The sequence below is a fragment of the Pteropus alecto genome, unplaced genomic scaffold (genome assembly GCF_000325575.1).
Source record: "Pteropus alecto unplaced genomic scaffold, ASM32557v1 scaffold87, whole genome shotgun sequence".
Taxonomy (NCBI): Eukaryota; Metazoa; Chordata; class Mammalia; order Chiroptera; family Pteropodidae; genus Pteropus; species Pteropus alecto.
Genome location: NW_006443225.1, coordinates 1,605,008 through 1,625,805, shown reverse-complemented (window position 1 = coordinate 1,625,805; position 20,798 = coordinate 1,605,008). Strand labels below are relative to the sequence as shown.

At 35.5% G+C, this 20,798-nt stretch overlaps 1 protein-coding gene across 1 annotated transcript in view; it reads left to right on the top strand.

Moving 5' to 3' along the window:
- Positions 1-5,052: 5,052 nt before the first annotated feature.
- The window catches only part of TCEA1 (transcription elongation factor A1), a 35,677-nt gene continuing 19,931 nt past the window's right edge, over positions 5,053-20,798 (top strand). The window contains exons 1-2 of the mRNA XM_006923965.3: positions 5,053-5,279; positions 13,925-13,987. Coding sequence (XP_006924027.1) covers positions 5,217-5,279; positions 13,925-13,987 — 126 coding nt within the window. The 5' untranslated portion in view covers positions 5,053-5,216. The remainder of the gene's footprint in view (positions 5,280-13,924; positions 13,988-20,798) is intronic.

Sequence of the window (20,798 nt, the reverse complement as noted above, 5' to 3'; positions counted from 1 at the left end):
TAGAAAAAAAAGTGCAGCTCGCTGCCAGTGTTAATTTTACATAAACACGCTTTGAGGCTGAATTTGAATAGTTTTCAATATGAAAATAAAATATAAAAACTGTTCTTGGAGTTATTTCTAAACAGAACTTGTCTCTAATCCTAATGTAACAGAAATGTATATGTAAATCAGATTTTTCAAATCTTTGACTAACAACTATTTGAAAACGATGTTAACATCACATGTAGGAATGCTGTTTTCTAGGATTTGACGTTTTCAGTGATAATTACTATATTTTATAAATGGAAATACCACTACTAAAAACAATGCTATAAATAGAATGCTGTCATTTGTTTCCATAGACAATTGATATACTAGAATGATGCAAAAATAATAAAAGCAAGGTATTTCATGGCCAACTTTAGGGGTAAGGTTAGGACTGTAATCATCGAGTTATCTTGGGGTAAACGCTGCAGCCACCAGTGCCACAGGCAAGTATTCTTGGAGCAAATGGGAAATTGGTTAAAAAAAATTCTCAAATTTGGTTTTCATTGTTTCTAACCTAATATTTAAGTTTTGTTTGGTGTTTCCTTTTGTCTCTTTTATGTAGGATTTTTAGTGTCATACTGGGCATACATTTTGTAAAGATTTAATTTGTGACAACTACATAAAATGGGGAAGACAGAAATGTATAGAAGCAGAGAATTTCTGTACTACTGAAGCTAAATTGAGATTGTTTAAGCTAAATTGTCATAATTTTAAAATGTTAATTGTAATCCCCAGGGTAACCACTAAGAAAATAATTTTAAAATACACAGAAAAGGAAATAAGAATGGAGTAAAAATGGTATACTAGAAAAAAATCAATCATGAAAGGAGGCAGTAATGGAAAAATTGAGAAATAAAGGTATAAGATACAGAAAAATAATACATAGCAAAATAGCAGAGTAAGTTCTTAGCAGTAATTACCTAAAATTAAATGAAGTAAACTATTCAATTAAAAGGCAGAGATCAGTAGAATGGATTTGAAAAAAGATACAACTATATGTCTACAAAAGACTCACTTTAAGCTAAAGACATAAATAGGCTGAAAGTGAAAGGATAGAAAAAAGATGTTCCATGCAAATAGTAACCAAAAGAGAGCTGGAGTGGCTATACCACATAAGACAAAATAGATTTCAAGTAAAAAAATTGCTACAAAAGAACGAGTGCATTATATAGCAATAAAATGGTCAATTCACCAAGAAGATATAGCAATCATAAACATATGCAACTTACAATAGAGTCCTAATATATATGAAGCAAAACCTGACACAATAGAGACTTCAAAAATAGAGACTTCATTAGACACTTCTTTCAATAATGGATAGAACAACCAGCCAGAAGATCAACAGGAAATAGAGGACTTGAACCAACTAGACCTAAAAGACATATACAGTACTCTTCATCCAACAACAAAAGAATGCACCTTCTTCCCAAGTGCATGTAGAACATTCTTCAGGACACACCACATGTTATGCAAAATCTCAATAAATTTAAAACGTTTTAAATCATACAAATGTTCTCTTCAACCAGAATGGAATAAAGCTAGCTATAAATAACAGGGAAACACATGGAAAATTCACAATTGCATGGAAATCAAATAACACACTCCGATACAATAAATGGGTCAAAAAGTAATCATAAAAGAAATTAGAAAACATTTTGGAACAAATAAAAACAAAAGCATAAGATTCCAGAACTTATGGACTGCAATGAATACAGAACTCAGAGGCAAATTTATAGTTATAAAAACCTACATTAATAAAAAGAAATATCTTACATCAAAAATGTAACTTTATATCCTGAGGAATTGAAAGAACAGAAGCAATCAAAACTCAAAGCTGTCAGAAAGAAAAAAATAGTAAAGATTAGATTAGATATAAGTGAATTCAAAATGAGAAAAAAAACAATTGCCTAAATCAAAAGTTAGTTCTTTGAGAAGACCAACAAAATTGACAAAACTTTAGCTACATTAAAGAAAAAAATTCAAATTACTAAAATCAGAAATTAAAGTGGAGGAATTACTACTGACCTTGTAGAAATAAAAACAATTATAAGAGAATATTATAGCAATTGTATGTTGAAAAATAAGATAACCTAGATGAAATGAACAAATTCCCAGAAGTGTACAATCTATCAAGACTGACTCAAGAAGAAATAGAAAATCTGGACAAACCTATAAGAAATTGAATGTGTAACGAAAACCTCCCGACAAAGAAAAATCCAGAACCAGATGGCTTTATTAGTGAATACTACAAAGCGTTTAAATAATTAACACTAATCCCTCTCAATGCTTTTAAAATAGAAGAGGATGGAACATTTCTATATGCCTTCCATGATGCCCGTATTACCCAGACATCAAAGCTATTCAAAGACAAAGACCAATATTCTTTATGAGTATAAATACAAAAACCTCCAAGAAAATACCAGCAACCCAAATCAAGGAGCATATTAAAAGGATTACACACTATGACCAAGTGAGATTTATATCAGGAATGTAAGAGTGGTTCAACACATAAAAATCAATCGATATAATCCACCATATTAATAGAATGAAGGTAAAATGTGACTTGATCATTTCAATTAACACAGAAAAGCATTTGACAAAATCCAACAACTATTCATGCTAGAAACGCTCAACAAACGAGGAGTAGAAGGAAACTTCGACATGATAAAGGGTGCCTACGAACCTTACAGCTAACATCATACTCAGTGGTGAAAGACTGAACGCTCTCTAAGATCAAGAACAATAGTGATTTCTGCTTTCACTATTCTATTCAAAATAGCCAGAAAAATTAAGCAAGAAAAAGAAAAAAATGCATTCAAGTTGGAAAGGAAGAAGTCAAACTCTTTTCCAGATGAAATGATCTTATTAAAGAATAAAAATAAACAACAATAAAAATATATGAGCCAGTAAACTCAGCAAATTTGCAGGATACAAGATCAACATACAAAAATAAGTTGTATTTATAAACCCTAGCAATGAACAATTTAAAAAGGATTTTAAAAAAACAATTTCATTTTCAATAGCATTCAAAGAATAAAATATTGAGGAATAAATTTAACCAAAGAAATAAAAGATTTGTATATTGAAAACTATACAATTCTATGGAAAGAAATTAAAGTAGACCTAAATAAATGGAAAAACATTCTATTTTTATGAATTGGAAGACTTAATTTTGTTAAAATGGCAATGGTAAATCTTCACAACTTTGAATTTGGCAATGAATTTTTTAGATATAACATCAAAAGTACAAGCAACAAAAGAAAACAGATAAATTGGACTTATATAACATAGGTCTGCACATCAGAGACCACTATTAAGAGATGAAAAGACAAGTCACAGAATGGGAAACAACATTTGCAAATCATACCTGATAAGAATCTAGTTTCCAGAACATATAAAGAATTCTCAACAGCAAAAAGACAACCTGGTTAAAAATTGGGCAAAGGACTTGAATAAACATTTCTTCAGATGTACAAATGGCCAACAAGCCTATTATAATATACTCAACACGATTAGTCATTAGGGAATTAAAACCACAATGAGATGCAACTTCGCACTCACTAAAATGGTTAGAATAAAAGTTGGATTAAAAACAAGTGTTGGCAAAGGTGGGAAATTGGAACCCTAGTACATTTCTGGTGGGAATGTAAAATGGTGCAGGTGCTTGTGGAAAACAGGTTGGAAGTTCTTCCAAATTAATTACCATATGACCTGGCACCCCAGGCCTAAGTACATACTGAAAAGAACTGAAAATAGGTGTTCATATAAAACTTTGTACATGAATATTCATAGCTGTACTATCCATAGGAGAGAAAATATGGAACAGTGAAAGATAAATGGAAACAATTCACATCTATCAGTTGATGAATGAATAAAAAAATGTGGTGTATCCATACAATGCAGCCATAAAATGGAGTGAAAAACCAACACATTCTACAACATAGATAAACCTTGAAAACATGCTCAGGGAAAGCAGCCAGTCACAAAAGGTCACATATTGTATGACTCCATTTATATGAAATGACTAGAATATTGTAGTTCATAGAGATAGAAAGCAGATTTGTGGTTCCTAAGAGTTGAGGGAAATCAGGGGTGACTGCTTAAAAAGCACAAGTTCTCTTTTTGAGGTGATAAAAATTTTGGAATACTTTTTAGAATGTTAACCTAAAATTAAAAGGCCTCTCAAACAGTTGAGATAAAAAAAGAATAGCTATTTGGAAATCATTGATTCAGGCATAAACCCAAGTAGTGTTCGCACTAGGAGAGAAAGGCAAGGAGTATTTATGAGAAAAGGGAGGGGAACAATTACATCAATAGAAGAAATGCATTTCTATTGGTACAGTTAGTTAAGCTACTATGGTGACACTAATTTTAAACAATGTTTTTAATTTTCAATCTGTAGCCATCGGTCCAGTAGTCATAATATCTGCTTTCTTATTGTCTTTGCAAACAGTCCTTTGGGACACAGTGATGCTTTAGGCCCAGGACTGTGTCCAACATTTTGAGTCAGGAAACAAACAAGATCGGGTCTGTCTTTTAAGGAGCTTACAAAGGATTTGAATTTTAAAAAGAAAAAGCTTAAATCCATATTATAATGGGCTATTTAGAGGAATGGGGGAGGCTGCTTTTCAAGGTAGCCTGCTACAAAAGATAAAATGCTTGGGTTCCTACTGACTTTAAAAACTGCCAACGTTCCATTCTCTAAACCCACCTCAGTTCAGAGCTCCGTGGGTTCTAGACCTCTGGGATGTCCCTGGTGACTTCCGCGACGGGTTGAACGCCAGTCAGCGTGGAGGCCGGGCGGGAGGCGAACTTGCGGCAAAGTTGGCCTCGCGGTTTGTTGGCTTTTATGACTGCCAGGCGGGATACACTACAGACCCGCTTGCTCGTCGCCCGCTTGACAGAGCCAGGGCCAAGTCCGCCTGGCGGGCGCCGGGGCCTGCCGACCTTCCCAGCGATCCGCTGTCGATTGGTAGCGCCTGTACTGCGCGCGCGGAGCTCGATTGGCGCTGCCTGCGGGGGAGGAGCCGCCGCCGCCGCCGGCTTGGTTTGTGAGGAAGGGCCTAGGCCCAGGCCTGCTGTGCTGGGCTCGCTGAGCGCCGGAGCTCGCGTCCTGCTGTCACCTCTACCCCAGCTTCGCCCACAGCCCGTCCCAAACGGGCTGGGCGCAGGGGAGACCTGCCGGAGCCATGGAGGACGAGGTGGTCCGCATTGCCAAGAAGATGGACAAGATGGTGCAGAAGAAGAACGCGGTGAGCGCGGCGGGTGGCGCGGACCCCGAGGGAGCCAGGGCACCGGTCGGGGATCGCGGGGACTGGACGCAGTGGGCCCGGGCTGGGTTCGAGGGGGCTCCTGGCCCGCCTACGCCAGCTCTCCCTGCGCGGGAAGCCGGCGGGGACACAGCCCGCGTCTTGGGGAGGGCGTCCTAGGGGAGGCGGTGCGGTCTGGCGGCCGCAGGCGTTGGGAATCGGTTCTTGGTACTTGGAAGTTCCTTTCTGGTACCGCCTGATAAACCTAATCAAGGCGGCTGTCCTTCTGTAGTAAGCTTTCGTGTTAGTAAATCCTCGCTAATTTAGCTTAAGAATTGAAGAGTGTAGAAAGCCTTCGCTGTTTCAGAGCATTCATTTTCTTTTCCGAGATCGTTGGCCGACACCTATAAATAACATAAAATAGAGGTTCGTGATCTGCTTTAGACATCAAGCTGGTAAACTGTAAAATCCCTGGATCTTAGTTTTGAAGAAGTCTAAACATTCACTTGATTACCTAAACTACTTACGTGTATGTTTAGCAATTAAAAAGTCCAAATATACCAGTGTACTTGGCAAGTTGCTAAACGTTTTTTAAAAAGTATCTCTTGTTAGATGGTAGTGTGCAAAAGAGCTACGACTAAAATACACAATGTATTTTATGACTAACTGGGGTGTGTTGGTTGATGAATTTGGACAAATGTCATTGCTGGCTACTTTCTAAGTGGTTTGCAGTTAATAGTGGAGGCATTATCTTGTTATTGATAATGTGTTTATGTGAACATGTTCTCTTGTGGTTTGTTTGAGGTCTTTCAATTTCTACATTTTTGTCTACCTATGTGTGCCACTTTCAGTCCCTTGGTTCAGAGTCCTCTGTTTTCTGCTAAACTTCCACAGTTGTCTTTAACTGAATTCGTTCCACCATGCTCAGCACATTTTCAGTATCCATGTACCTGAAATAACTTATTCTCAGCTATGAAATGAATTCCATGACAAACTAATGTGAAGGAAAAAAGGGATGCCCTGATTTGTACAGCTCCTTGGAGTTACAAAGTATCTGCATTTTTTTTTTTTTTTGAGACAACAGCTGCGGCATATCTATTTTACAGAATAAGAAACTGAGTCAGAGAGATTAAGTAGTTCATCTATTTAAATTAAGTACTGTGCAATTTGAATTAAGCCAGGACCCAAACTTTTCTACTGGACAGCACACCAGAGCAGGAATAGTGTTTAACACTGAATTCTTAAGACTACATAGAGTCTGTTCCTCTTTTCTTTTAACAGGTGCATTGCCCAATGTTTAATTTCATACCCTGTTAATCTATATTTGCAATTTTGGCCCTTTAAAGTATTTCCTGTTTGTTTTCTGTTCCAGATGTTACTTATGCCATTTATTTTTTCTATTGATAGAGCCCTTTCATTCCCCACTGCAACTGATAAATTCTGGTTATTTTGTGAGTTCTGGTTATTCCGTAGGCTGAACATTTTTGTTATTTTGTTTAAACTGGAAAGTTTTTTCTTTGCCTGGAGATTCTCAGACTTCCCCAGTAGAAACTCCCAGGAAAAAAGACTGTTGGGTATTTTTTTTTTCTCTGACTCAGGCTATAATGTATATCTTTAAAATCATTTGATTCATTAGGTGTTTGTTTTTGTTTGTTTCCTTGAAGACCAGTTTGCATTTATCTGCAGTTCTCAAATTATAAATGCATGTTCAGATTTTTAGTATGAGTGTGGGGGAGAATGAGGATAAACTCTACAGATAATCCTTAAATCTCATTTTCTCAAATTTCATTTTTCTAGTAGTTCAGAACTTCACAAGTATGAAAATTTGCCTCCAGAAAAACAAAAATAAAAACACATGTTCAACCTACAAATAACTTTTAAAGTATTCAGTAATTGAATAGAAGACGTTCTGGAGATTGTTGGAGTATGGTAGATTAGTTTCTCTTATTTTGTGGTTTCCATATTTTCTCAGAGCTATTTTAATATTATTTTTATACTATTAAAAAATAAACTGCTTGAAAAGTAGTAATTGTCCTCTGAATTGACAAGTTTAAGTGCTGCACTGGATATTGTTTTAATAAAACCTCAGGTGTCACATTTAAGTAATTAAAAAAAAAAATACAGCTACCATCTTTTAAATTATTCTGTGCCAGGCATTCTGAGTACTTACCTACCTTATCTCATTTATTCCTGACAGTTTTGCAAGGTAAGTATCCCCATTCTAAAAATTAGGAAAGGAAGTATTTAGAAAGTGAATTGTCCTAAGCCAAATAAGTAGATAGTAGCAAATGAATTGTGAATTTAAATCTTTTTTCTCCAAAGCCGGTAGTACTCTCTGTTAAGCTTCAGTGCCTCTACAGAAGACCCTTGCATCTGTTTTTGAACCTTGCATGGTATCAACAAAAGGTCTCTGCCACCAATCTAGTGCTAACAGGAGTCCCCAGTTTGGGGTGCATTGAAGGGAGAAACCTTATTCAGGTGAAGCAGCTCAAGTGAAACAGGTTGCAAGCCTGGAAAAGGCTGTCTTGGGTAGAAACCAGAAATATACTCCACTGAGACAAACGAGAAGCTATCTTATGTAGAGAAAAGTGTTCATCCCAGAGTCCTGATTGGCCTAATTGCATGCAAATGAGGACTCCATAGTCACACAGTTTGATTGGTTCACATTGCAGAATTCTGATTGGTAATTATAGAGCAGCTCTGATTGGTTGGTAAAGATGCAAATAAGGATATAGTTGTCTATCTTTGATTGGATGGGGAAGGTCTCAGTCCCATTGGTTGAAATACAATACCAGGAGCTTCTTTATAAGGATCTGCTTAGACAGCAGAACACAATATAGAAGGGTTTGGTGGGTGAATCTGCTGCTTTTTGCTGGGATGTAGTGTAGGGGAGAGGCCTTTTAAACAATGGCTGTTAGACTCCAATTATGAAATTGGGCCCCATTAGCCATAAGGATTCCTTCTCATGGTTGACAGTGGGTACAATTAAATGAATATAAGACCTTGGGGCAGACAGATTTCCCAATCAATATCCTGACCTAGTACTACCCAGAACGTTGCCCCATGGGTATACTTGATCTTAAACAGTATTAGCAGTTTTATAGGCATCCACTCTAACGCCTTGATGAACCACATAAGCGAGTGTCAAAGATTCCAATAATAGCTGTTTTTGCTTAGCCTTTTTTCTTGTCATTTTGACTTGATGCCAATAAGCAAGTCTAATTCCTAATCTGTGTTCAAATTCCGGCACTTCTGAACTTTGGCTGTGGGCTCTTAGGCAAGTTCGTTAACATCTCTAAATTGTTTTTCTTGATAGTAAGTTGGAGATAATTTAGTGAATACAAAATTCTTTCCCATGGCTAGAATATAGTTAATGGCTAAAAAACCTGAATTGTCTGTGTAGAGGACTTATGATACTAGACTGTAGAAGGAAGAGTGAGGTAAGAACTTAAAATTTTCAAGTTCATGGAGAGATTTTGTTAGTTTTGTTGAGGTTTGTTTATTTTGTTCATTGAAGGCTCAGGGCTAGGTGGAATTAAATTACAGGGAGAGAATTTGAAATTAAATGTTGGAATTTCCTAGGAGCTAGGATTCCTGAAATGTATACATTTCTAAGTCTTCTCTTACTTGGGTTGAGAGGAAAAAAAAACACCTTTGTTTTCCATATAAGAGATTGATTAGCATAAATCAAAATTTAGAATGATTACACAATTTTTTGTAACAGCTTTATTGAGATAAAAAAATTCACCCTTTTAAAGTATACAATTCAATGGATTTTAGTATATACACAGATTTGTGCCACTATCACCACTACCTAATTTTAGAACATTTTTGTCACTCCAAAAAGAAATCCATAAAGTAACCCATTAGGTAGTCACCATATCTCCCCCTTCCTCTTAACCACTAATCTACTTTCTATTTCAATGGTTGCCTATTCTGGACATTTCATATAAATAGAATCATACAGTATGTATTTGTATAAGTGGTATCATATAACATGTGGTCTGTGACTGGCTTCTTTCACTTAGTGTTTTCATTAACATAGCGAGTTTCAGTACTTTATTCCTTTGTATTGTTGAATAGTACTCCGCTGTACCGGTAGATATACCACATTTTGGGCTGTTTCCACTTTTTGGCTATTATGAATAATGCCGCTAAGAACATTCTTACGCAAGTCTTTGTGTGGACATACGTTTTCATTTCTGTTGGATATATACCTAGGAGTAGAAATGTTGGGTCATATGATAACTGTTTAATCTCTTGGGGAACTGCCAGACTATTTTCCAAAGTTGCTGCACCAGTTTACGTTCTCACCAGCAATGTATGAGGGTACTAGTTTTACCACATCTTCAACACAGGTTATCTCTCGATTATAAACATTGTAGTGGTTGTAAAGTGTATCTTACTATGGTTTTGATTTGATTTCTCTGATAACTAATGCTGTTGAATATTTTTCATTGCTTGCTGTCTATTTGTATATCTTTGGAGAAATGTCTGTTCAAATCCTTTACCTATTTTTTAATTAAGTGTTTGTGTTATCAAGTTGTAAGAATTCTGTATATTCTGAATACTCGACCCTTATCAGAGATGAGATTTGCGTGTATTATCTCCCATATTTTGAGTTGTCTTTTCACTCTCTTCACAGTACCTTTTAAAGTACAAAAGCTTTTAATTTTGATGAAGTCAAATTTATATATTTTTTCTTTTTTTGCTTGTACTATTGATGTGGAATAACTACAAATTTGTGATCATGTAGTAAAAGTATAATATGTTTTAGGCACTCTGTTTTAATACTTCATATGTGTTATATTACCTCATATGACTATTTTTACTACTTTAGGTCAGTATATTGTGCTCACCTACGTAAAAAGAAGCTGAAGCCTTAAAAGAAAATGGCAGCACATGGATTTTAATCTAGATCTCATATATATAGCCCATCTCCTTAACTGTATATTGTATATTACTCCCTCCTTCTTACATCTCCTTGAGGAGAAGGAAGTTTGTATCCTATATAGTCTTGTATATACCGGGTACTCAGTACATGTTTGAATACCATATTCTGTAAAGTACTTATTTCCATTGACAAGAGTACTGAAGATGTAATAATGTAGTGTGAGAGCTGTTGTTTATTTTTCAGCCAGTACTGTGAACTAAATTTGACTCTGGAAGTCAAGGTAGACTCTTTCTTTCTCTTGCATCATTATCTCTAGGAGATGCTGCAATCTAATAGACTTGCCCTTTAGAGGCAGGTGATGATTGAGCAAACCTATACTATAGTTTCTTGTTTGGTAATGCTATTCATCTGAGTTCACAGAGCAGAATTGCCACCTGTGGACCTATGGACTAGAAAGAGCAGTTGTGTAAGGGTTAGGAACAGTAGTTCTTGTCTTTTTATAGTACTCATTGGTATGACCTTGGGCAAGTCACTTTTCTAAGTTTCTTTCTTCCTATAATTGAAGGTTTGAAGAAGATGCTCAAAGATTTCTGTTGTTTTAAAATTCCCTGAAGTCAAAAAGGATTTATGTCTTGCTTACTGCTGTATCCTTAGTACAGAGCAGATCTTGGGCAGAAGAGTGTAATTTGATAGACCTGTGTAGATCTAGCCTTTTCTAGTTAGTAATCATGTGACCTTGTTCCAGTCTACGTTATCTGAGCTTCAATTTTCTCATCTGTAAAATGGGGATAATAAAATTACTTATGTAGGGTATATTGTGAAGATGAAATAATATATGTAAAATATTTAACATGATGCTTAGCACATTCAAAGAAGTTTTTGTCACAATTAATATATAATTTTTTTGCCTTTTTTTCTTGTTCTGATCATCATAATTTATTTCTTAAAGAACCTTGATTGAAGTATTCACTTTATTTGGTTAGAACACAATGTAATTATGATAAAGATCATAGTTTTATCCCATGAATATTATTTAGCTTTTCCTTCCTTCCGTAGCCTGTATCTCTAACTCAATCATCACCAAAGAGATCTGAGTAAAAAGGGAGAGCATGATGAAATTAATGCAAATCTATTGCTTCTATTTGGAAAACAACTTAAATTTTGTATGTGACGGCATTATGTAAGTCTAAGAAGGGAGACCCTGCTTTTAAAGGGACTTCTAGAAGTGTGAGTTTTTAAATCTTCCTTTCTAATTGATCCTAGGTCAGAAATAGATCAGAAAATGCATATTGAGACATGAGTAGAATAAAAAAGTCCATGGTAGATGTAGAAGATTGCTCCATATTTGAGAATTCCAATTTTTTCAGATTTTATAAAGCTAATTTGATATATACGTTTTATATTGCATAATATCTTCATCTAGGTCTGGGCAGTTTTCAGTGATCAGATACTAATATTTCTGTAGTGAAATGCAATTTAAGTGGGATAAATAGAACGTAAAGAGCTTTTCATTTGTTGAAATTATGCGTTGCTGTCAAATGAGTTTATAGACAACCTATGAGAAATGTTTTGGTTTTCAAAGGTTTTTGGTTTGGGGACTTGCGGCAGCTGTCCTCAACCTTCTTGGCACCAGAGACCAGTGCTTCTATAAGAATCTAATGCCTGATGATCTGAAGTGGAGCCAAGGCGGCGATGCTAGCTCTGGGGAGCGGCTGCAAATACAGATGAAGCTTCGCTTGTTCACCTACTGCTTACTATCTGCCGTGCGGCCCGGTTGCTAACAGGTCACGAACCAGTACCTGTCTGCAGCCCTGGGGTTGGGGACCCCTTCAATAAGGGATTGAAGACCTCATTTGCTCACAAAAATGTCATGCATGTAGAAATGCTTGATAAATGGTAAATTTAGAGTCAGTATTAGCTTTCTTCTCTAACAACTGTTGTATTTCACTTTTTTCAGTTGCCTCTAAATAAAAAGAATATAGAATTTTAAGATCAGAAGTGAATCATTAAAATACTTTATAATAACCTGTTCGATAATTTCTATTGAACTTAAGTTTTTATTTATGAGGTAACGGGTTAAATTAAAATGATGTTATCTGTTTGTTGCTAGAAGAAAAGTTAATACTTTGTTATTCTCCATGCCCATATCTAATGTCTGTCACCTTTAAATGGAAAAATTATGGGACTGGAAGCCTTAATGTAATTTTATATTTAAGAAATATGATACCATGAGATTTCATGCTTGTTTCTTCCTGTGGGGTGCATAATGAAGGATATGCTCTGTATTATTGATCCTTAGGGTATGTAGTTTTCATATTTTAACATTTCAGAAAGTAGAATTAATTACATATATGTTGGCCAGGTGGCTGCTGTGATGTACTTTCATAGGCAAAACATCAAAGCCAGCATCAACATTTGCAGAATGGGTGTTGGCGCTTGCAAGAAAATCTGAGAGATATTAGTGAAGTACACTTTGAACCTCTGAGGAACCAAATGGTTGAAAAGCAGTGGGGGTGAAAACAGCTAGCTCTACACACTGCAAAGGCAGCTAAGAACTAATAGTTTTTAGCTCTTTTATGGATTCTTTTAGGAAATGGTACATTACTAGTGTTTCTGATCAAACTTTTTGTGGGATAAAAACATGTTATTAAATCTGAGTCCAAAAGTGATTCATAAGCCTTGTACTCTGAATATGAAGTACTTTTAGAAACACCCAAGCCAATTTGTTTTGTTTATGTTTTTCTCTTTATATATGTGAAAGGTAATATATGATAAAAATTCCAAGTCTAAAAGAATTCTTTCAATAAACAAAAGTTAAAAGTAGTAAAAAAACACCATGATAGTTTAATAGTTTTTTTTAGTAGTATATAGAATATTGATGTGTCTATAAGTAGTACATTAAGTGGATATTAGACTAAATAAAATGTGATTAAGTGAATGTATTTGATTAAATCTATCAAATTGAAATATTCAGCCACGAGCTGTAGGTGGTGCTGTTGCTTCTCATTTAATTCCATTCTTCTTTTAACTTTAGGTGCTTTATGTAATTTTTCCATAAGTCTTATTTTGTTCTAGCTTCATCATCTGTATGGGAGCCTTTGATTCTAGATGGGGACAGGCAATGAACAGGCCTATAAGCTTAACATAAATCTTAATTCCAAATTTTCTTTCAGAATTTGCTTTTTATTACTTTGCAAGAACCAGATAGACGGTAGTTCTTGTGACAGGCCAGTGAGATACAGAGAGACCTCATGAGAATTCTAGTAAAGAGATATCCTTTCCCACTCTCCCTGTGTGTGAGCGAATGCTAGAGGTGCCGAGCATCTTCTAACCCCAATTCCCACTTTATCAGACAGGTGCTCTCCATGGAAGTTTGGGGTATATTATTATAGTACCACAGTAAAGAATACGTTTTACATTTCTGCTTGGAACACATATAAACAAACACTATCGAAAATGAACTTTTACAAAACAGTATTTAACAAGTGCCGGTTATAACCCATGAGATGGATTTTATGATCCTCTAGTAAATTGCAACCTCTATTGGAAGATACCTATTTGTCTATGTCTCTGTCTTTCTATCTCTTTCTGTCATACATATATGTGTGTATGTACACATGTGTGTGTGTATATGTACCATTCTCACTTGTATAAGTGACCCATAGTGAGTTGTGGATAGGAGAATATAAAGTTAAATCTCTTGTTCTTGTTTTACTCTCTGGGAAATTCAGTATGAAATTATTTTACTTTATAGGCTGGAGCACTGGATTTGCTGAAGGAGCTTAAGAATATTCCCATGACCCTGGAATTATTACAGGTACGTGCTAATATGTCATAATTTTTGAATAGGTCATTATCATAAAGTACTGAAATATCTTCAATACCAATATGTTTTTGGTACTATCTCGTTATATTTTAAGCCATTATTAACTTCTGTTTTTTAAGATAGTAACATAAATCAATAGTCTAATTGTTACCATTATAGAAAAATGTTGTCTTCCTCAAGGAGAATAAAACCCAAATCTCTAAGATTGGCAGTAGAAGTGAAATCTCACTGTGAAAGGAGAATGGATTCTTGGCCCTGATTTGATCTCCCAAGATTTCAGTTTCTTGGTCTGTCATCAATAGCTTCTGCCAGCTTGAAGCTAGCTGGCTTCAGGGGTGAGGATGGTAAGGTGTTTCTCTCTCTGCATTTTGCACTGGCCAGCTGTGTACACAATCAGATGTCTAGTAGACATTACTGAAGTCTTATTTTAATGTTCTGTCAAGACTAAAACATAAAAATAAAATTTTAACAGAGCCAAAATTTTAAAAAGGAAAGTAAATAGTAACTTGGATCTGGCTATTTTCTACCTCACATTTCTTATTGTTCATGAGTGTCTCCTTTGATATTTCTATTTTGTTAAGTCAAAATTTAGGGAAGAGTGATGGTGGTATGTGAACATGGTTGGGAAAAAATTATATATTTTTACTAATGTCTAAGTGAAACTGAAGAAATGTTTCTAAGTGAAACATTTCTTTTAATTATGAAGACTATAAACTGCAGTTGTATTGGTATGTATGACTATAACTGAAAGAAATCACAGATATTTTAACTTCATATTATAGTTGTAGTTATATTGACATCTGTTTTTGCTCATTATTATGGTAACTGTTACATCTTAATGCTAGATCATATTTAATGTTTTAAATTAAGGAGCACATCTATTAGGTATCACATTTAGGAAAAGACTTTGTAACTGTATATTATGTAATTGGTGTTCTATGTATGTAATTCTGTTGTAAAAGCATTCTGAGAAGGTGTCCATAATTTAGATTGCCAGAAGGATTGATGGTGCAAAAAAGGTTAAGAACTTCTCTAAATGTAGACCCGAGAAAGAAAAAGGAAACAAATCATTAAGTCCTGTTTTCTCAGTTCAGATATCCTGTCCAAAGATCATCAACTTCTCTGGCAAATCAACTTTGGGAATAACCTTACCTTTGAGACAGTACCTTACCACTTAGGTGTGGCCTTCTCCTAACAAGTGTACGTGGGGATAACCACATCGAAAACAACATGATACCAGTATTTAAGAGAAATGTGTAGCATTACAGAGGGCATGGAAGTTGGGTAGGGCTATCATTTATAACACATCTTTGATAGTTCTCATATGCTTCATTCCTGGAAAGTCTATGTAGTCATATAACAAACATTCACATTTTTATTAGGGTTAGGAACTCTTTTGGGGTGATGAATAGATTTGGCTTTTCCCCCTCATTGAGCTTAAAGTCTCATGGAGGATAACTGACATGTGAACAAACAGAAAGGTATTGTAGATGTCTGTATAGGATTCAGTTGTCAGGTAGAGCAGGTAGAACCACTAAGAAGTTTACTTCTTAATCTGATGACTTAATCTGGGAGGCTCAGAAAATCCTTCATATAGGTGATAAAGTGGAAACTGAGTCCCAAAATATGAATAGGTTCTCCTATTCAGCAGAGAAAACAGTATATAGAAGTCGTGTGGCATATTAAGTTAATATTAAGTAAAGACAAATCAGATACAGGGTTGAATTCATAGGCAGCTTGGCATACAGGACTGCATATGCCGTCCTGAGAGCAGTCTTGCCGAAAGGCTATGGTGCAGGAGAGTGCATGACTATATTTGCACGGTGGAGGAAACCAGAGGCTGGAAACAGGAAAGCTTGTTGACTAATGATGCAGTTACTCAGGGGAACAGTGATGAGGTTTTGAACTAAGGTAGTAGCATTAGAAATGGAGAGGAGTGCTTGTTAATGATGGACAAACTACAAGAATTAGTAGCTGACCAGATCTGGGTGAACGAGAAGGAGGAATTTAGGGTGACTGAAGTTTTTGCTATGGTGACTGGGTAGATGGTGCCATTTAACAGTATAGAAAAATTCAAGAAAGGTTATGTGGTGGGGTTGGAATGAAAAGGAAATAAAGATGAGGGGTTGAAGAGATAAAGGATAAGTTTGGATCCATTGAGTTTTGCGATGCTTGTGAAACAAATAGTTGTAGATGTCTGTTAGGTAGTTGTGTGCATATATCTTCTAGAGCAGTATAGAACTTTCTGCAATGATGGAAATGTTTTTTATCTGTGTTGTCTAATATAGCTGCTAACCACATGAGACTACTGAACACTGAAATGTGACTGAAGAACTGAATTTTAAATTATTTAATTTTAATGAATTTTAACTTAAACTGGAATTTGATTTAAAAGCAATATGTGTAAAAAGCTCTAGAATGTAGGAGAAAGGACATGTTTAGGAAATATTTAGGAGATAATAGCATAGGGGTGGATAGAACCTCCAGGAGGACAGGTAAACATCTGTTAGGATGTAAAAGACTGGTTAAATTAAATGAGAACTGAAGAGTCCATTGAAGTTTACAATTAGATAATAGGAAACTTTTAGCAGTGATAGAATAGAAGGCTAATTGGTATGGGTTGAAGGTAAGGATGTAAACAGGAAGGCAAATAATATAATAGATTGGGATAGTTTTATAAGTTTTTATGTATAGTGGAATCATTCATTCAGTAATTATTAAGTCCTTGCTGTGTGCTAGGTATTATTCTTCATGCTGAATGTAGTGGACAAGACAAAGTCACTGCTCTCGTGGAACTTAGTGAAAGGATAGTAAACATATCTGTATATAGCTTTCTTTAACAGCTTTATTGAGATATAATTTGCATATCATATAATTAATTCATTTAAAGTATACAATTCATTAGTTTTTAGTATATTCAGAGAATTCTGCTACTATCACCACAGTCAATTATAGAACATTTTCATCACCTCAAAAAGAAACCCCATATCTTTTAGCAGTCATCCCCATTTCTCCCAAATTGCCTCCTCCTCTCTGCCCAAGGCAACCACTAGTCAGTTCTGCTTTTTGTCTCTACAGATTTGCCTATTCTGGAGATTTCATATCAGTGAAATTGTGCAATACGTGACCTTTTGTGTCTGCCTTCTTTTCCTTAGTATAATTTTTCAGTTTTCGTCCATGTCGAAGCATGTATCAATACTTCATTTCTTTTTATGGCTGAGTAGTAAATATTCCATTGTATGGATTTACCACATACCACATTTTCTTTACCCGTCAGTTGGTGGACATTTGGGTTGTTTCCATCCACATTTATGGCTATTATGACTCACACCGCTATGCACATTCATGTACAAGTTTGTGTGTGAACATGTTTTTGTTTCTCTTGGGTAGCTACCTAAAAGAGTTGAAATGCTTAGTCATATGGAAACTTTATGTTGAACATTTTGAGGATCTGTCAGTCTCTCAAACTGTTTTCCCCAGTGGCTGTACCATTTTACATTCCCAACAGCAAGTAAATGAGGATTCCAGTTTTTCCACATTCTTGTCAACACTTGTCATTATCTGTCTTTGATTATAGCCATCCTAGTGCTTGTGAAGTAATACCATTGTCGCGTTGATTTCCATTTCTCTACTGACTGATAATATTGAATGTCTTCTCTTGTGCTTGTTGACCATTTCTTTAGAGAAAAGTCTGTTCAGGTCTATTGCCTATTTTTTAGGTTGGATAATTTGTCTTTTTATTATTCAGCTGTTGTAGTTCTTTATATATTCTAGGTATGAGTCCCTTATCAGACAGAAGGTTTGCAAAAATCTCCCATTCAGTGAATTCTCTCTACTTTTCTTAGTGGTGTTCTTTGAAGCACAAAACTTTAAACTTTTGGTGTAGTCTTATTTACTGTTTTCTTTGGTTGCTTGTGCTTTAGGTGTCATATCTAAGAAACCATCGCAAGAGTCATATACTTAGATCCGTGGTTCATTTTGAGTTAATTTTTATGAGTGGTATAAAGAAGAGGTCCAACTTCGTTCTTTTATATATGGGTATCTAGTTCTACCTTTCAATATTCATTTGTCCAATCAATTGTTTTGATATCCTTGTTGAAAATCAGTGATGAAAATTTAGGGGTTCATTTCTGGATTCTTAAATCTATTCCATTAATCTACATGTTTCTCCTTATGCAGGACCACATTGTCTTGATTACTGTAGCTTTGTATTTAGTTTTGAAATTGGGAATTGTGAGTCCTCCAGCTTTGTTCTTCTTTTTTGAGAACACTTCGGCTATTTTGGATCCCTTGCATTTCCATATAAACTTTAGGTTAAGCTTCTCAATTTCTGTACAAAAGGTAGCAGGTATTCTGATAGGACTTGCATTGAATATGTGTGTAGGTCGATTTGAGTACTTTTGCAGCCTTAACATTTAAGTCTCCGATCTGTTAATACGGGATGCCTTTCCATTAATTTCTTTCAATAATGACTTAAGATTTTGTGGCTCTCTTCAAATCATCTTGGCAAAAACTCATGGTTTTTTTCCTAGAGCATAGCAATCTGCTTAGTTTCCCTGTGATATTGATAATGTCTATTGATTTCACTACTCATTCCTTTCTGCTTTACCACCAATGTGCAACTGACTCACTAAGTCTGCTTAATGCATTCTCTGTCTTTCCAAGGTAATGTCTTTCTATTTGTATACCTGGTGTTCTATAGAAGCCAGATGGCCAGCCATGGGCAAAGGCATGCATACATTTTCTCTGTATAGAATTTCTTGATGTGTAGTTTATCTCTTAAACTTTTATTAGTCTTGCAATCAAGAAACCTGTTTAACTCTACAATTTCTCATGTTACTTGAGCACAAAACAGTTCTTTATGGCTCACCTATTACATCCTGTAAATCATAATCTGCCATTTTTAGGAAAAATCCAGTCTAGGGAATTCTTAAGAGGCAAATCTAGAGATGGTTATCCAAGTAAAATAGCTTCACAATCCTTTCTTCTGTCTACTTTCTTCTAGTTTTCCTGAAATACTCCCTAAACAACACCTACCTCAAATTTTTCACCTACTTCGGCAGCATTATTTCTTATTCTTTACTGGACAGTTTCTTCCTTGGATGAGCATGTTTTTTACATATGCTGCCTGTATTCTCCATATCTGCCTATATTCTCCATATTGGTTTTCTTAGTAAGCAGGAAGTCGTTGACTCTTTAGTGATCAAAATATCCTGTGATTATTTATTTATTTATTTATTTATTTATTTATTTATTTATTTAATTTATTTTTTTTGCGCCTACAGCACCTGGTCTTCCTGGGTGGTCTCCCATCCAGGTCCGACACTGCTTAGCTTCCAAGATCAGACAGGATCGGGCTTGTTCAGAGTAGCATGGCCATAGACTCCTGTGATGATTTAAAAGCAATCACCTTATAGCACAGGGTTAAGTTCATGTTCTTGTACCTTTCTTTACTCACCTCTGAACACCTTTGAAAATTCCATTTTCTTTGCTAATCCTTGTCAACTCCTAGCTTTAAAAGTATATTTCTTCTTCCACTCATTTAAAAAGTAGATTTTCCTTCAGGCAGTGGTAGTGGGGGTAGTGAGGAAGTGCTGTGAGTGGGTGCTGAGAAGGAGTGCTGCAGTCATTGGGGCAAAGGAGTCAGACCTGATGCTGGGTACACCAGCTGCAATAGCAAGCCCTGCTTCTGAGCAGGTAGCTGCATCCACTGGGACGGTCTGGTTCCATAGAAATGTGTGCCTGTGCCATCCAGCCCGGGCATTTGCCTCTGGAAAGTTTTCTACATTGAAATGCCTGTTTCGTCGGCTGACAAAATAATATTTTAGAAAATATTAGAAAAAGTTGTAAAAGTATTTTCTTAACAAAAGAAAGTTCTGAGAGCATTTCTTTTCCTAAAAGCAATAAACTACTTTCTGTGGATAAAAAAAAAAAAAAATTCCCCAAAACACTTAATCCTAAACTATTTCGAGACTTTAGATATGCAGAATCCCCATTATCTTTCTGTTACTACTGTACTTGCTTTGCTGGTCTTTTCAAGAGATGTAGGACACTGACTAAATACATATTCTAAATTCTTGAGCACAACTTCTGTCCTGAATCTCTTTGTTGAGTAGATTGAATAATTTAGAAGGAAGCCTTAAGTACCCATTTATATTTCTCTGCCTTAAAGCTTACAGCAGGAGTTCTCTTCTTTTTTTCACCACTAAGAATTCCTTTTGTTATTCTTTTCTTCCATAGGCCATGCGTTTTGAAAGATTGTCTACTAACAACCTGAACTTACTAAATAATTTACCATTTTTTATTTATCATCCATAATTGGCCTGTCATAGCTTTTGTGTTCTTTGAGCACAATTTGAAAACCATAGGTGTGCTAAAAAGAGCTTGGACTTTGGGGATGAGAAGACTTGAATTAAAAGCCCAGCTGTGCCCATTAGGAATGGTGTGATGCTGGGCAAGTTATTTATTGGTACTTCATCTTAAAAAATAATAATCTCTTCATCTTAATAATAGGGATAGTGATCTGAACTTTGAAGGGTTGTTAGGAATATTAATGAATATGGAGTTCTCAGCATAATCCTGGCCACATAATATTAACGCATGTTAAATTATCTATATTCTATGAAGTCCATCTTAATACTTGTGATTATATGCTGATTTCAAGCCAAAAAATGCTTTTTAAACCTATGTAGATGGTAGTATTTGTTTGAGCATCCACATTGTAAGTTGCATAAGGTCTGCGACGTAATCTATGAAGAAAAATGTATAGAAACAAAGGAGAATGTATTTTAATCATGATTGC